Source organism: Pseudophryne corroboree, chromosome 11 (genome assembly GCF_028390025.1).
Source record: "Pseudophryne corroboree isolate aPseCor3 chromosome 11, aPseCor3.hap2, whole genome shotgun sequence".
Lineage (NCBI taxonomy): Eukaryota > Metazoa > Chordata > Amphibia > Anura > Myobatrachidae > Pseudophryne > Pseudophryne corroboree.
Genome location: NC_086454.1, coordinates 295,939,563 through 295,956,970, shown reverse-complemented (window position 1 = coordinate 295,956,970; position 17,408 = coordinate 295,939,563). Strand labels below are relative to the sequence as shown.

Here is a 17,408-nt window from a genome sequence, read left to right as displayed (position 1 = left end):
GAGTATGGTCAAGCCTGGAGATGTCTCTTCACATAAATATACTGGAGCTAAGAGCGATTTACAATGCTCTAAGCCTGGCAAAACCCCTGCTTCAGGGTCAGCCGGTGTTGATCCAGTCGGACAACATCACGGCAGTCGCCCACGTAAACAGACAGGGCGGCACAAGAAGCAGGAGAGCAATGGCAGAAGCTGCAAGGATTCTTCGCTGGGCGGAAGATCATGTGATAGCACTGTCAGCAGTGTTCATTCCGGGAGTGGACAACTGGGAAGCAGACTTCCTCAGCAGACACGATCTACACCCGGGAGAGTGGGGACTTCATCCAGAAGTCTTCCACATGATTGTGAACCGTTGGGAAAAACCAAAGGTGGATATGATGGCGTCTCGCCTCAACAAAAAACTGGACAGGTATTGCTCCAGGTCAAGAGACCCTCAGGCAATAGCTGTGGACGCTCTGGTAACACCGTGGGTGTTCCAGTCAGTGTATGTGTTTCCTCCTCTGCCACTCATACCAAAAGTACTGAGAATTATACGGCAAAGGGGAGTAAGAACGATACTCGTGGCTCCGGATTGGCCAAGAAGAACTTGGTACCCGGAACTTCAGGAGATGCTCACGGAAGATCCGTGGCCTCTACCTCTAAGACGGGACCTGCTTCAGCAGGGACCGTGTCTATTCCAAGACTTACCGCGGCTGCGTTTGACGGCATGGCGGTTGAACGCCGAATTCTAAGGGAAAAAGGCATTCCGGAAGAGGTCATTCCTACACTGGTAAAAGCCAGGAAGGAGGTGACTGCACAACATTATCACCGCATTTGGAGAAAATATGTTGCGTGGTGTGAGGCCAGGAAGGCCCCCACGGAGGAATTTCAACTGGGTCGATTCCTACATTTCCTGCAAACAGGATTGTCTATGGGCCTCAAATTGGGGTCCATTAAGGTTCAAATTTCGGCCCTGTCGATTTTCTTCCAGAAAGAATTGGCTTCAGTTCCTGAAGTCCAGACTTTTGTAAAAGGAGTACTACATATACAGCCCCCGGTTGTGCCCCCAGTGGCTCCGTGGGACCTTAATGTAGTTTTGGACCTGGCTTCAGCCAGGAGAGTATCAGAATTGGCGGCTTTATCGTATAAAAGCCCATATCTGATTTTCCATTCGGACAGGGCAGAACTGCGGACGCGTCCTCAGTTTCTGCCTAAGGTGGTGTCAGCGTTTCACCTGAACCAGCCTATTGTGGTGCCTGCGGCTACTAGCGATTTGGAGGATTCCAAGTTGCTGGACGTTGTCCGGGCATTGAAAATATATATTTCAAGGACGGCTGGAGTCAGAAAATCTGACTCGCTGTTTATACTGTATGCACCCAACAAGCTGGGTGCTCCTGCTTCTAAGCAGACGATTGCTCGTTGAATTTGTAGCACAATTCAACTTGCACATTCTGTGGCAGGCCTGCCACAGCCTAAATCTATCAAGGCCCATTCCACAAGGAAGGTGGGCTCATCCTGGGCGGCTGCCCGAGGGGTCTCGGCATTACAACTCTGCCGAGCAGCTACGTGGTCGGGGGAGAACACGTTTGTAAAATTCTACAAATTTGATACCCTGGCTAAAGAGGACCTGGAGTTCTCTCATTCGGTGCTGCAGAGTCATCCGCACTCTCCCGCCCGTTTGGGAGCTTTGGTATAATCCCCATGGTCCTGACGGAGTCCCAGCATCCACTAGGACGTCAGAGAAAATAAGATTTTACTTACCGATAAATCTATTTCTCGTAGTCCGTAGTGGACGCTGGGCGCCCATCCCAAGTGCGGATTGTCTGCAATACTTGTACATAGTTATTGTTACAAAAAAATCGGGTTGTTATTGTTGTGAGCCGTCTGTTCAGAGGCTCCTACGTTTGTCATACTGTTAACTGGGTTCAGATCACAAGTTATACGGTGTGATTGGTGTGGCTGGTATGAGTCTTACCCGGGATTCAAAATCCTTCCTTATTGTGTACGCTCGTCCGGGCACAGTATCCTAACTGAGGCTTGGAGGAGGGTCATAGGGGGAGGAGCCAGTGCACACCACCTGATCCTAAAGCTTTATTTTTGTGCCCTGTCTCCTGCGGAGCCGCTAATCCCCATGGTCCTGACGGAGTCCCAGCATCCACTACGGACTACGAGAAATAGATTTATCGGTAAGTAAAATCTTATTTTCTGGTCGTCCGGACACATGCACGCTGCACTTATATAACCGATCCACTGATATCGGGTGGATGGCCAGATAATTGTAGCGTGTATGCCCAGCATAAGTGTTCTATAAAGAACATGATGGCTCATTCCATGTGACTCACATTACATTACATGTTCATTTTTAGAAGCTTAAATGCACCACACACAAAAGTGAAGCTGAAATGCATTTAGAAAAATCTGACAATAATATATGGGGAAGGTCTGGTCATAATTAATGCTTAGAAGCAGCAAAAAATCTACACTCTTTGTAGTTACTTATTATTGTTTTATATGTGTTGACTCTGTAACAACAGAATGGACATAGGAACTGAGGGGACTTGTATTGTTTAAACCTGCTCTCCTAATGATTATTATACTATCTCCTATATATTAGCCCTGTGACTCTGTGGCTGCACTTCTAACGCTGGGTGGAGTCACAGACCCTGCCCTGTCTGTGTCAGCACACCACATGACACACTATAGGAGAAGGGACCACCAGGAGACACACCATTCTCACTGACGGCCCACACTGCCAGGTAAGCAAACACCCACACACCCTCACCCCACTCTACTACACCCACCTTACCCACCACACACCCGCTACTAAGGCCGCCGCTAGCCCCCCCCTACCATCTCACTCCACGACCACACTGCACAGCAGCCTCCTTCATATCCACCCCCCTTCAGCAGCCAAGCAAAGTTCACCACACCTCCTGCCTGGCCAGCCGCGGACAGCCGCCGCTGGCCGCCAAGCCACCATTCACTGCCTGTATTCCACTGCCCAGCCGCGGACTGTACAGCAGCCGCCACTGGGCGCCAAGCCACAGCCGCTTCCCGGCCGCCCGCTCCCATACCTACGCTCCCCAGTCCGCGGACGCCGCTTCCCCCCTCCCTCCCGCGGTTAGCTTCTGCTAGCCGCTACCCGCCACAGCTGCGGAGCCGCGAACGGCGCCTTTGTATGCAGAGGGGGGAGAGCTGAAAGGCTGACCGCAGACAGCTCTCACGGCAGCCGCGGTCCGTCTCTGAGAAGGCAGATCGCGGGGAGGGGGGGGAGTAATGCCCACAGGGAGGCCCCATAACTAAGCTGCGTTTAAGGCAGCAAACAGCTCAGGCTATTAAGCCTGTGAGGGGTCAGTGATTTACAGGACTGCTGAGCACTAAGATGTGTGTGTATATATATAGGGGTGTGGAAATCTATATGGATGTGTGTATATTTCTGGATATATATTTCCTAATAAAATATGTTTGTATATGTGTGTGTGTATTGGAGTCACAGACCCTGCCCTATCTGTGTCAGCACACCACATGACACACTATAGGAGAAGGGACACACCATTCTCACTGACGGCCCACCCTGGCAGGTACGCAAACAGACACCCACACACCCTTACCACCCACCACCACCTACTACACCCACCTTACCCACCACACACCCGCTACCAAGGCCGCCGCTAGCCCCCCCCTACGATGTCACTCCACCACCACACTGCACAGCAGCCTCCTTCACATCCACCCCCTTTCAGCAGCCCCGTCACCCTCAGCACACCGAGGTGTACCACTGACGCTTACACACATAACACCCCCTGCATCAGTGCCACTTACACACGTAACACCACCCTGTACCATTGACACTTACACACATAATAATGCCCCCCTTTCTCTAACGTCCTAAGTGGATGCTGGGGACTCCGTCAGGACCATGGGGAATAGCGGCTCCGCAGGAGACAGGGCACAAAAAGCAAGCTTTTAGGATCACATGGTGTGTACTGGCTCCTCCCCCCATGACCCTCCTCCAAGCCTCAGTTAGGTTTTTGTGCCCGTCCGAGCAGGGTGCAATCTAGGTGGCTCTCCTAAAGAGCTGCTTAGAAAAAGTTTTTTAGGTTTTTTATTTTCAGTGAGTCCTGCTGGCAACAGGCTCACTGCATCGAGGGACTTAGGGGAGAGAATTTCAACTCACCTGCGTGCAGGATGGATTGGATTCTTAGGCTACTGGACACCATTAGCTCCAGAGGGAGTCGGAACACAGGTCTCACCCTGGGGTTCGTCCCGGAGCCGCGCCGCCGACCCCCCTTACAGATGCTGAAGATTGAAGGTCCGGAAACAGGCGGCAGAAGGCTTTTCAGTCTTCATGAAGGTAGCGCACAGCACTGCAGCTGTGCGCCATTGTTGTCACACACTTCACACCAGACGGTCACGGAGGGTGCAGGGCGCTGCTGGGGGCGCCCTGGGCAGCAATATATAATACCTTTAATGGCAAAAGAATACATCACATATAGCCATTAAGGCTATATGTATGTATTTAACCCATGCCAAATGTCTAAAACTCCGGGAGAAAAGCCCGCCGGAATAGGGGGCGGGGCTTATTCTCCTCAGCACACAGCGCCATTTTCCTGCTCAGCTCCGCTGTGAGGAAGGCTCCCAGGACTCTCCCCTGCACTGCACTACAGAAACAGGGTAAAACAGAGAGGGGGGGCATATTTTGGCGATATTTTTATATATTTAAGCGGCTATAAGGAACAACACTTATATAGGGTTGTTCCCATATATATTATAGCGCTTGGGTGTGTGCTGGCAAACTCTCCCCAAAGGGCTAGTGGGGTCCTGTCTTCGATAAGAGCATTCCCTGTGTGTCTGCTGTGTGTCGGTACGTGTGTGTCGACATGTATGAGGACGATGTTGGCGTGGAGGCAGAGCAATTGCCGATAATGGTGATGTCACCCCTCAGGAAGTCGACACCGGAATGGATGGCTTTGTTTATGGAATTACGTGATAATGTCAGCACATTACAAAAATCAGTTGACGACATGAGACGGCCGGCAAACCAGTTAGTACCTGCCCAGGCGTCTCAGACACCGTCAGGGGCTGTAAAGCGCCCTTTACCTCAGTCGGTCGACACAGACCCAGACACAGACACTGAATCTAGTGTCGACGGTGATGAAACAAACGTATTTTCAAGTAGGGCCACACGTTATATGATCACGGCAATGAAGGAGGCTTTGCATATCTCTGATACTACAAGTACCACAAAAAGGGGTATTATGTGGGGGGTGAAAAAACTACCTGTAGTTTTTCCTGAATCAGAGGAATTAAATGATGTATGTGATGAAGCGTGGGTTAACCCAGATAGAAAAATGCTAATTTCAAAAAAGTTATTAGCATTATACCCTTTCCCGCCAGAGGTTAGGGCGCGCTGGGAAACACCCCCTAGGGTGGATAAGGCGCTCACACGCTTATCGAAACAAGTGGCGTTACCGTCTCCTGATACGGCCGCCCTCAAGGATCCAGCTGATAGGAGGCTGGAAACTACCCTGAAAAGTATATACACTCATACTGGTGTTATACTGCAACCAGCCATCGCCTCAGCCTGGATGTGCAGTGCTGGGGTCGTCTGGTTGGATTCCCTGACTGAAAATATTGATACCCTGGATAGGGACAGTATTTTATTGACTATAGAGCAATTAAAGGATGCTTTCCTTTTATATGCGAGATGCGCAGAGAGATATTTGCACTCTGGCATCGAGAGTAAATGCGATGTCCATATCTGCCAGAAGGAGTTTATGGACGCGACAGTGGTCAGGTGATGCGGATTCCAAACGACATATGGAAGTATTGCCGTATAAAGGGGAGGAATTATTTGGCGTCGGTCTATCGGATCTGGTGGCTACGGCAACTGCCGGAAAATCCACTTTTTTACCTCAGACCCCCTCCCAACAGAAAAAGACACCGTCTTTTCAGCCGCAGTCCTTTCGTTCCTATAAGAACAAGCGGACAAAAGGACAGTCATATCTGCCTCGGGGCAGAGGAAGGGGTAAGAGAGGGCAGCAAGCAGCCCCTGCCCAGGAACAGAAGCCCTCCCAGGGTTCTGCAAAGCCCTCAGCATGACGCTGGGGCCTTACAAGCGGACTCAGGAACGGTGGGGGGTCGACTCAAGAATTTCAGCGCACAGTGGGCTTGCTCACAGGTGGACCCCTGGATTCTACAGGTAGTATCTCGGGGTTACAGGTTGGAATTCGAGAAGTCTCCCCCCTCGCCGGTTCCTAAAGTCTGCTTTGCCAACGTCTCCCTCGGACAGGGCGACGGTATTGGAAGCCATTCACAAGCTGTTTGCTCAGCAGGTGATAGTCAAGGTACCCCTCCTACAACAGGGAAAGGGGTATTACTCCACGCTATTTGTGGTACCGAAGCCGGACGGCTCGGTAAGACCTATTCTAAATCTCAAATCTTTGAACCTGTACATACAAAAATTCAAGTTCAAGATGGAGTCACTCAGAGCAGTGATAGCGAATCTGGAAGAAGGGGACTTTATGGTGTCCCTGGACATAAAGGACGCTTACCTGCATGTCCCAATTTGCCCTTCACATCAAGGGTACCTCAGGTTCGTGGTGCAAAACTGTCATTATCAGTTTCAGACGCTGCCGTTTGGATTGCCCACGGCACCTCGGGTCTTTACCAAGGTAATGGCCGAAATGATGATCCTTCTACGAAGAAGAGGCGTATTAATTATCCCTTACTTGGACGATCTCCTGATAAGGGCAAGATCCAGAGAACAGCTGGAAGACGGAGTAGCACTAACCCAACTAGTGCTGCAACAACACGGGTGGATTCTGAATTTTCCAAAATCTCAGTTGACCCCGACGACACGTCTGCTGTTCCTGGGAATGATTCTGGACACGGTTCAGAAAAAGGTGTTTCTTCTGGAGGAGAAAGCCAGGGAGTTATCCGAACTTGTCAGGAACCTCCTAAAACCAGGGACAGTGTCTGTGCATCAATGCACAAGAGTCCTGGGAAAGATGGTGGCTTCTTACGAAGCGATTCCATTCGGCAGATTCCACGCACAAACTTTTCAGTGAGATCTGCTGGACAAATGGTCCGGATCGCATCTGCAGATGCATCAGCGGATAACCTTATCGCCACGGACAAGGGTGTCTCTTCTGTGGTGGTTGCAGAGTGCTCATCTGTTAGAGGGCCGCAGATTCGGCATACAGGACTGGGTCCTGGTGACCACGGATGCCAGTCTGAGAGGCTGGGGAGCGGTCACACAAGGAAGAAACTTCCAGGGAGTATGGTCAAGCCTGGAGATGTCTCTTCACATAAATATACTGGAGCTAAGAGCGATTTACAATGCTCTAAGTCTGGCAAAACCCCTGCTTCAGGGTCAGCCGGTGTTGATCCAGTCGGACAACATCACGGCAGTCGCCCACGTAAACAGACAGGGCGGCACAAGAAGCAGGACAGCAATGGCAGAAGCTGCAAGGATTCTTCGCTGGGCGGAAGATCATGTGATAGCACTGTCAGCAGTATTCATTCCGGGAGTGGACAACTGGGAAGCAGACTTCCTCAGCAGACACGATCTACACCCGGGAGAGTGGGGACTTCATCCAGAAGTCTTCCACATGATTGTGAACCGTTGGGAAAAACCAATGGTGGATATGATGGCGTCCCGCCTCAACAAAAAACTGGACAGGTATTGCGCCAGGTCAAGAGATCCTCAGGCAATAGCTGTGGACGCTCTGGTAACACCGTGGGTGTTCCAGTCAGTGTATGTGTTCCCTCCTTTGCCTCTCATACCAAAAGTACTGAGAATTATACGGCAAAAGGGAGTAAGAACGATACTAGTGGCTCCGGATTGGCCAAGAAGAACTTGGTACCCGGAACTTCAAGAGATGCTCACGGAGGATCCGTGGCCTCTACCTCTAAGACGGGACCTGCTTCAGCAGGGACCGTGTCTATTCCAAGACTTACCGCGGCTGCGTTTGACGGCATGGCGGTTGAACGCCGAATTCTAAAGGAAAAAGGCATTCCGGAAGAGGTCATTCCTACACTGGTAAAGGCCAGGAAGGAGGTGACTGCACAACATTATCACCGCATTTGGAGGAAATATGTTGCGTGGTGTGAGGCCAGGAAGGCCCCCACGGAGGAATTTCAACTGGGTCGATTCCTACATTTCCTGCAAACAGGATTGTCTATGGGCCTCAAATTGGGGTCCATTAAGGTTCAAATTTCGGCCCTGTCGATTTTCTTCCAGAAAGAATTGGCTTCAGTTCCTGAAGTCCAGACTTTTGTAAAAGGAGTACTACATATACAGTCCCCGGTTGTGCCCCCAGTGGCACCGTGGGATCTTAATGTAGTCTTGGATTTTCTAAAATCCCATTGGTTTGAGCCGCTCAAATCGGTGGAGATGAAGTATCTTACATGGAAAGTAACCATGCTACTGGCCCTGGCTTCAGCCAGGAGAGTATCAGAATTGGCGGCTTTATCATATAAGAGCCCATATCTGATTTTCCATACGGACAGGGCAGAACTGCGGACGCGTCCTCATTTTCTGCCTAAGGTGGTGTCAGCGTTTCACCTGAACCAGCCTATTGTGGTGCCTGCGGCTACTAACGAGTTGGAGGATTCCAAGTTGTTGGACGTGGTCCGGGCATTGAAAATATATATTTCAAGAACGGCTGGAGTCAGAAAGTCTGACTCACTGCTTATATTGTATGCACCCAACAAGATGGGTGCTCCTGCTTCTAAGCAGACGATTGCTCGTTGGATTTGTAGCACAATTCAACTTGCACATTCTGTGGCAGGCTTGCCACAACCTAAATCTGTCAAGGCCCATTCCACAAGGAAAGTGGGCTCATCCTGAGCGGCTGCCCGGGGAGTCTCGGCATTACAACTCTGCCGAGCTGCTACTTGGTCAGGGGCAAACACGTTTGCAAAATTCTACAAATTTGATACCCTGGCTGAGGAGGACCTTGAGTTCTCTCATTCGGTGCTGCAGAGTCATCCGCACTCTCCCGCCCGTTTGGGAGCTTTGGTATAATCCCCATGGTCCTGACGGAGTCCCCAGCATCCACTTAGGACGTTAGAGAAAATAAGAATTTACTTACCGTTAATTCTATTTCTCGTAGTCCGTAGTGGATGCTGGGCGCCCATCCCAAGTGCGTATTGTCTGCAATACTTGTACATAGTTATTGTTACAAAAAAATCGGGTTGTTATTTGTTGTGAGCCGTCTGTTCAGAGGCTCCTACGTTTGTCATACTGTTAACTGGGTTCAGATCACAAGTTATACGGTGTGATTGGTGTGGCTGGTATGAGTCTTACCCGGGGTTCAATATCCTTCCTTATTGTGTACGCTCGTCCGGGCACAGTACCTAACTGAGGCTTGGAGGAGGGTCATGGGGGGAGGAGCCAGTACACACCATGTGATCCTAAAAGCTTGCTTTTTGTGCCCTGTCTCCTGCGGAGCCGCTATTCCCCATGGTCCTGACGGAGTCCCCAGCATCCACTACGGACTACGAGAAATAGAATTATCGGTAAGTAAATTCTTATTTTACCAGTGACGCTTTCACACGTAACGCCCCTGTAGCAGTGCCGCTTAGACACCTAACGCCCCTGTACCAGACCCGCCTAAACACGTAACGCCCTCTATACCACTGCCGCTTACACACGTAACGCCCACCCTGTACCAGTACCGCTTACACACGTAACGACCCCTGTACCAGTGCCGCTTACACACGTCATGCCCCCTGCAGCAGTGACGCTTACACACGAAACGCCCTCTGTACCAGTGCCGCTTAGACACGTAACACCCCCTGTACCAGTGACGCTTACACATGTAACGCCCCCCCTGTACCACTGCCGCTTACACACGTAACGACCCCTGTACCACTGCCACTTACACACGTAATGCCCCCTGTAGCACTGACGCTTACACACAAAACGCCTTCTGTACCAGTGGCGCTTACACACGTAACGCCCCCTGTACCAGTGACACTTACACACGTAACGCCCTCTGTACCACTGCCGCTTACACACGTAACGCCCACCCTGTACCAGTGCCGCTTACACACGTAACGCCCCCTGTACCAGTGGCGCTTACACACGTAACGCCCCCTGTACCAGTGACACTTACACACGTAACGCCCCCTGTACCAGTGACACTTACACACGTAACGCCCCCTGTACCAGTGACACACACGTAACGCCCCCCTGTACCAGTAACGCCTACACACGTGACGCCCCTGTACCAGTGCCGCTTACACACGTCATGCCCCCTGCAGCAGTGACGCTTACACACGAAACGCCCTCTGTACCAGTGCCGCTTAGACACCTAACGCCCCCTGTACCAGTGACGCTTACACATGTAACGCCCCCCCTGTACCACTGCCGCTTACACACGTAACGACCCCTGTACCACTGCCGCTTACACACGTAATGCCCCCTGTAGCACTGACGCTTACACACAAAACGCCCCCTGTACCAGTGACGCTTACACACGTAACGCCCCCTGTACCAGTGACACTTACACACGTAACGGCCCCCTGTACCAGTAACACCTACACACGTGTTATCACGCTCAAGAAAAGCACATCACGTCAAAGTACACATTACACCAACTAAACAACAAGGCCAGCTCCTTGGTGACACCCAACACTTTACTAAAAATGTTGTTTTCACTCAAATTTTTAACATGTAAACCATATCTTCACATACTTGCCTTGAACAACCATCTCCTCTATACATAACATAGACTCCGACAATCTTACCAGCCTCCCCTATACACACTGCTCACCCACTCACAAAAGCCTGCACCCCATTCACCAGCACATTCCCTTTTGTCATACTACATCTACCCACAAACAAACCAACCATTCCACCACAACTTCACCATCTACTATTCTACTCCTTCACTTTTCTGTCCAGTTTACCGGGGCGTAGCCCTTTACGACGGTGTGAAGAGCGCCCGTAGGGCGCGATGAATCACCTAGTACACTTATAAGACCCTAAAGTTATGATTGACACACAAACAATATACTGTATGTTAACCAAACTATACTTAAAATCCGTGGCGGATTTTACCTATGCAGCCCCTCTCCGTAAATCCACCACTGCAGTGAGCTTGTTGCAGTCTGTGACAGCACTGGCTACACTGTGGCTGGCAGTGACTTCTTGTTGAAAGTGTCACATGCAGACACTCCTTGCCTGATCATCAGCTCTAGCCAGCTTCTACGGGCTGCAGCTGATGCAGTCCATAAAAGTCAGATTTGCGCATGCGACATTCCCAGTAGTAGTGTTCATTCTAGCACCCTGCACCTTTCAAAACCTGTGCAGTTCCTCTTCCCTGCCTAGGGTGTCGCGCTCTGCTGTGGTACTTCTCCGCACACTCTGGTCTGTAACTCAGGGCTGTGCAACAGACTGGTGTGTGCTGAGAGCACCAGAGCAGTGAGCGACATCCCAGGCAGGAAAGAGGATTGCATGGATTTTGAAAGGTGCAGAGTGCTAGAATGAACACTACAGTAGCAGCCCTCCTCCTCCTCCACAAAGCTAGGAGCCGTCACATGACTCGCATTATATCTCTGTCCCCAGTCAAAGGGCTCTGATACAAATTACTCAAACCTGTAGAATCCATGTGAATTAATTAGTGTAGGCCTTTTTATCTTGCTGATTACCTGTGAAGATGTATGAAATATTCCATCTGGAGCTGATAGCCACATAAAACACGTTTATAAAGTATGTGGAAATTAGACGTTTTTGCATCCAAATCAACAAGTTCCATAAATGTTTAATGTTTGCACATGCGGGAAATCGATATGCGAGAAATATATATATTGATTTTCAATTATCACACCATTTACTATGATCTTTTAGCAGCATAAATATACTAAAATGTTAGTGGTTATGTGAAATATAATATTCTTGTACCGCACCATATATTTGATGGAATGACCCTGATGAAACTTGCTTATGCCAACCCATGCCACTTCCTTACAGCAATGCCATCCTCAATGGAGCACCATACATTTAAGATAAATGGTCACCCTACTGAGGTTTTTCTTTCTTATGATATTTTCTGGGTGCTGTGTCTTGGGCTTCAGGAGACAGTATTTCGTTTGACCTCTTCAGAGTTTGTGTAAAGGGGGAACACATTGGATTAATGTAAATTATTGTTGCAGATGTCATTTGATTGAGAATCTCTCTCTCCCAGCAGGAGCCAAAACCATGTTGGGCTCTGGGTTCAAGTCTGAGCGGCTTAGGGTGAATTTGAGACTTGTTATAAACAGACTGAAACTCCTGGAGAAAAAGAAAAGTGAGTATGTAATGTATTGTACTGGTGGCCCACACAGGCTGTAATATCATATAATATATAGCATAGACCAGAGGCGCTGGTAGAAGAGACCGTTATGGCACACTAGCACTTACCCTAACTGGAAAATCGAAAGCAGGCCTGCATATTTAGCGAAGCCTGGGCCTCTAGTGAGGAATACCTGCCACAGTTAGTGCTGCTCACAGGTTAATAACAGTTCACAATTCTGAAGCATGTCTTTTCTCCAGACTACAAATTATCAAACTAATCTAAGCAAATTGGCTTAAAAAAAAGTAACTGAGAAGCCACTAATACCGCTTTCAGACCGCATATGCTGGGTCGCACCCAGGATTTGTACATGGGTACACCCCAGGTGCGGCCCAACTGAGACCCCTTTCAGACTGGCGGCCCCAACCTGGTTTATTGCCGGGTCAGTGACATCACTGAGTCACATGCGGAGGCGGTGCTTTGAGATGACTTTATCTCCAAGCGGTGCCTCTTCCTATGCAGTGAACGGGTGCCGGATTGCATTGACCTGGCTTACTCGTTCACACCGCCCTGCGACCCAGGTTGAAGTCATGTTCAATCCTGGTTGTGACCCTGGTTATTTCAACTGGACCCTTTTAGGTTGCACCGCAACACGGGTTGCTGCGCGTTCATGTGCAATAACCCGGGTTATTGCTGGCGGTCTGAAAGTGGTATTGCATTTCTAGTGCCCATCTACTAGTTCTGTAAGTGTTTGTAGAAATGTGTGCTCATACACCGAGCGTCTATATTCCATATGGCGCTAGACTGTTCTACTCCAGGAGTAGTAGCATACCATACTCTTCTTCAAACTTAGCATCTGATACGCATTACAAACGCAGTGAAAAGCCGCTCACAGTGTGCTAGGCAAGTGTAGCTGCGATATTAACCGCACAGGAATTTGTTTCACACATGTACAGAGTCACAGATTAAGCACAACAGAAGTTGATGAGAGAAAAAGCAGCGGACACTGTCACATTGGAGCGGTTCCTGCAGATTCCGGCTCGCACGCAGATGTAGAGATGTCGCACAGCACAGTGATCACTGTAATCTAGCAAAGCAGTATTGTCACTCAATATTTATACCACTCACTGGGCTAGATGTATTAACCTGGAGAAGGCATAAGGAAGTGATAAGCCAGTGATAAAGCAGTGTTAAGTGCAAGTTGATAATGCACCAGTCAATCAGCTCCTAACTGTTAATTTACATATGGGAGCTGATTGGCTGGTTCTTTTATCACTTTGCACATATCACTGGTTTATCACTTCCTTATGCCTTCTACAGGTTAATACATCTTCCCCATAGTTTGATAAAGACACTTGGCGCAGCCTAGTTGCCTGGAACCTGGCACACCTTAAGGGGCTGTTTGATGTGAGTGAAGCCACAGTGTGTAAGTACACATCTGTATCTGTAAAGGGGGGTACACACAGAGCGATTTTTGCTTAATTTCTAAGTACTTAGAAAATAAACATACATCGCTCTGTGTGTATGCCCCATAGCGATAGCGATGCGCGCCCCTGCGTGTCGCTATCGCCAGTACTAGATTGGCCTGCATGCAGGCACAATCTAGTACATCGCTCACTTCACCGCTGTGTGAAGTGAGCACGCCCCCGTCCAGTCCCGGCATCCGGACTCTAGGTCTGCCACACTCAGTGTTTAGGACTCTAGGTCGACAGTAAGTAGGTCGACATGGCTTCTAGGCCGACGGGAACTCTAGGTCGACATGTCAAAAGGTTGACATGAGTTTTTCACTTTTTTTCTTTATAATCCATAGGGGACGCTGTAGTGGAATACCATGGGGTATAGACTTGTGTGACTGGCTCCTCCCCCTCCATACCCCTCCCCAGACCAGTTTTAGAAATGTGCCCAGGAGAGGCGGTCACGTCCTCTGGAGCTCCAGAGTTATAGTTCATACTTTTACTTTAATTATAGTTTTTACAACTCCACAACAGTCTGGCAGTTTGCCCCTGCCAGCCTGCTCCGCGGGAGCTGTCGGGTGGGCTCGGTCCCACCCTGCTGGGTCTGAAACCCGAATCCTCGGCTGTAGGGACAACCATCCCTGGGTGTCTCGCATCCAGCATTTTATGCTAAAATGGAGCCACCGGCAGCACGGTTGAAGAAACGAATATGGTAAGCATAGCCCGGGGACCCCGTTAGCGGGGTTTGCAGGTCAAATGGCGGCTAGACCACACAGAGGAGAACCGGCACTGCCAAGTGCTCTTTCTCCTCTGCAGCAGCTCCTAATAGCGCGATATGCTGTAGAATATTTAGGTGCAGTAACGGGACCTGGGTTCAGATCCCATCCTGACCAGTTGCTTTAAAATAGCAACACAGCACCGCTCATATATTAGACTAACATGCTGTAGCCTAGGGTGTGGCGCTCTCCCCCCATATAACGGGAACTGGGAGAGCGGTCTTGAGGAGCCGTGCTGAGGTCTTATAACACACTGCATGTCTGGGCGAACAGGGCGCCGTCCGCCCCCGCGCTGCAGCTGTCACTGCTAGTTTGCAACAGTTCACTCTCCGGAGGCCCCCTCCTCTTGTTCTGGGAGTGTCCGAGCTCCAAGGATTCCGCTTATATGCGGATCATATATGGGCTTATGCTTGGCGCCCTTCGCTTCCGCGCTGCGGGCAGCCGGGGAGGGGGTGCGCGTTGGGCAGTGGACAGGCATGTTAAAAATGTATGTTGTGCTGTGTGGCACAGTATCGCCGCATTCAACATGCTGGCGCCGCTTAGTGTTGCAAGTTATACAAAAAACGACACCATAACAGAGGGGCGGGACTTAGCTTTGTCCAGAAGAGCTCCCACCAGGCACAGCACCTCACTTCCGGCAGAGGCGTCGGCTTCCGTACAGCGGAGATCCGTTGCTAGGGTCTCTATCTAGAGGTTGTGTCTATGTTACCTTCGTTGCTAAGGACCTGGATGTGACAAAACGAGAGGGCAGGAGAGAGCTTCCGCCCTTACAGCACCTAAATGTTTTCTTTGTTCTCCGTACGCTTGGGGTATTTTTTTTGTTGCTATGCAGCATTGGACCCTCGTGGGATCGCTTCGCTCGCCACGCTTCGGGCTCGGTCTCTCGCTCCACTTCACTCGCCACACTGTACTATTCCAAATAGATTGTGACATGGACCAGGGGGTTATGGGAAAGGTCCTCTCCACGAAGAGAAACTAGACGCTACCCTATCTAGACGCGTGCAGCAGCCAGCCTCAATGGGGGACACGCAATGCTGTATCTGAACTCAAGATATCCTGGAGGCGTGAGTACCGGCACACTAATATAGGAGTCCAGTATGTGAAATGACCTGGGTTCTAGCCCAGCTCGAGACAGAAATGTATCTGTATAAATATATTAATAGAGCTTAACAGTTCATAGCATGTCACCCCAGTATATACTGGGATATTCTGCACTGTGTCACTGGTACCTGCGGTGCAAACTTTACTTGTGAACTCCAGTTCACTGTTGGAATCTGTATAAGCAGAAAATATTATACAGTATATATAAAATAATATACAGTATATAGAGCAGCGCAAATGGTGTGATGGTTGACATTGCTGCCTCACAATGCTCACAGAAGCGTGCCGCGCCCCATGCTCAGAGTCCCGGATTCGTTTTCCAAAGTGCGAATGCTTCTTTAACTATGGCCCTGGCTGTGTGGAGTCTGTATATTCTCCCCAGGCTGTATGTAAAATCCGCTGACTTGGTAGTTTAGCGACAACCAGTGTCTATCGCATTCTGCTCTTTAGCAAGGATCAGTGCAGTATATGTTCTTATCAGTTTAATATCTGATACGCCTCTATCCGGGGGTCATATATTTTGAATCCAACACGTCTATATAGATGTGAAGTAGTCTCGGGTTAGGGTTTTATAAAACTCTATAATTCCTATGGCAACCAGTTCACTAAGGTGTACTCTAGTCTGTACTATTATAATGACCTTCATTTCCCACAGATCCTACAATACAGGCATCTAACCAAGTGCCCATTTGACTACGGTCAAGTCGGTTTCCTCCGTCCAGCTGAAGTCAGTTACAAGGAACAGGGACGTATTGAGGCTCCTCAGAACTTGCTTAGACAGGACGTTGTAAGATGAGAATTCAAGGTATATTCCATCCCTTCCCTTCTCTTCCAGTAGTTCTGTACAGGAATAGTCGTCTGAGAGCCAGTTCTAGTTTCCTGATACGCCTACGAGCTCGGCCTTTCGCTTACTGGTGTAAGGCGAGAGTTTTCCCACATGCAGTGTTTTGTGTTTCCCTTTAAAAAGGGGGCTGCCCACTAACGACAGCTTGGAGGCTGTCCAGAGCAGGTAAGGTGTGGAGTATTGGGAAGGGAGAATTTGACACTTTGAGTCAATTTATTCCAGGCTATTACCTTCCAATTATTTATCAGCTGTACAATGCATATCTGTTTAAGTCGTATATAGGTGTATGTGTACCTCCTATCCCTACAGGTTTAGGAAGAAGAAAACATGTTGACAGAAGCTTCTGGAAGCGCTCTGCCAGCCATTGATGGTTTCAAGTCCTCTCCACTATTTATGGATGAAAAACTACGCTATGGTAGTATTCCATCTCCTGTCCAGCAGGGAGGTTCATCTAGACCGCCCTTTTTCAAACATATGGAAAAATGTGTATGGGTATCTATATAAATTATATAGAGGTACAGGTTAAGGGTACTTTCGGGTTACCTAGATAGTTTAATCGATAACTAGAGTAAACTACCATCTTAACGGGAAAATCGCAGGGGGGCAGGGGTCTCCTGACTCTCTTTCTCACCCTTGGGATTAAGACTCCCACATTTAGGGGTCATATATCTCCATTGCTTACAGGTACAGGATAGTCCAATTTCAGGCACCTGGCTTGTCTCAGCAGCATCATTCCAGTCATTTGGCTTCATCTCGGTTTTTTATTTTAAGTTCAAAATAAATGTATCTGGAACAGCACATGGTATGGGAACACGTCTCAGTTTAGACTTGGTGTAGGAGGAATTCCTAACTATCTGTGGACTTTACTACTTGTTCCCTTCTGAGAGATTTTTCTTCAGTTACTAGCGTTCGTAGTCCTTTGTCAGCATCCTAATGTACTATGGGGGTCATACCGACCTGATCGCACGCTGCC

General features: G+C 49.3%; 1 protein-coding gene and 1 pseudogene across 2 annotated transcripts in view; both read left to right on the top strand.

Annotated features, from left to right (window-relative positions):
* LOC134969491 (IST1 homolog) overlaps nucleotides 1–17,408 on the top strand; it is an 80,642-nt gene that overhangs the window by 39,232 nt on the left and 24,002 nt on the right. The window contains exon 2 of one of the 2 annotated variants that reach the window (XM_063945478.1): nucleotides 12,177–12,275. In XM_063945478.1, the coding sequence (XP_063801548.1) occupies nucleotides 12,188–12,275 (88 nt within the window). In that variant the 5' untranslated portion in view covers nucleotides 12,177–12,187. Of the gene's footprint in view, nucleotides 1–12,173; nucleotides 12,276–17,408 lie in introns of both variants that reach the window. The other variant, XM_063945477.1, reaches the window with a different exon arrangement.
* LOC134971030 (U2 spliceosomal RNA) lies at nucleotides 16,023–16,129 on the top strand (annotated as a pseudogene).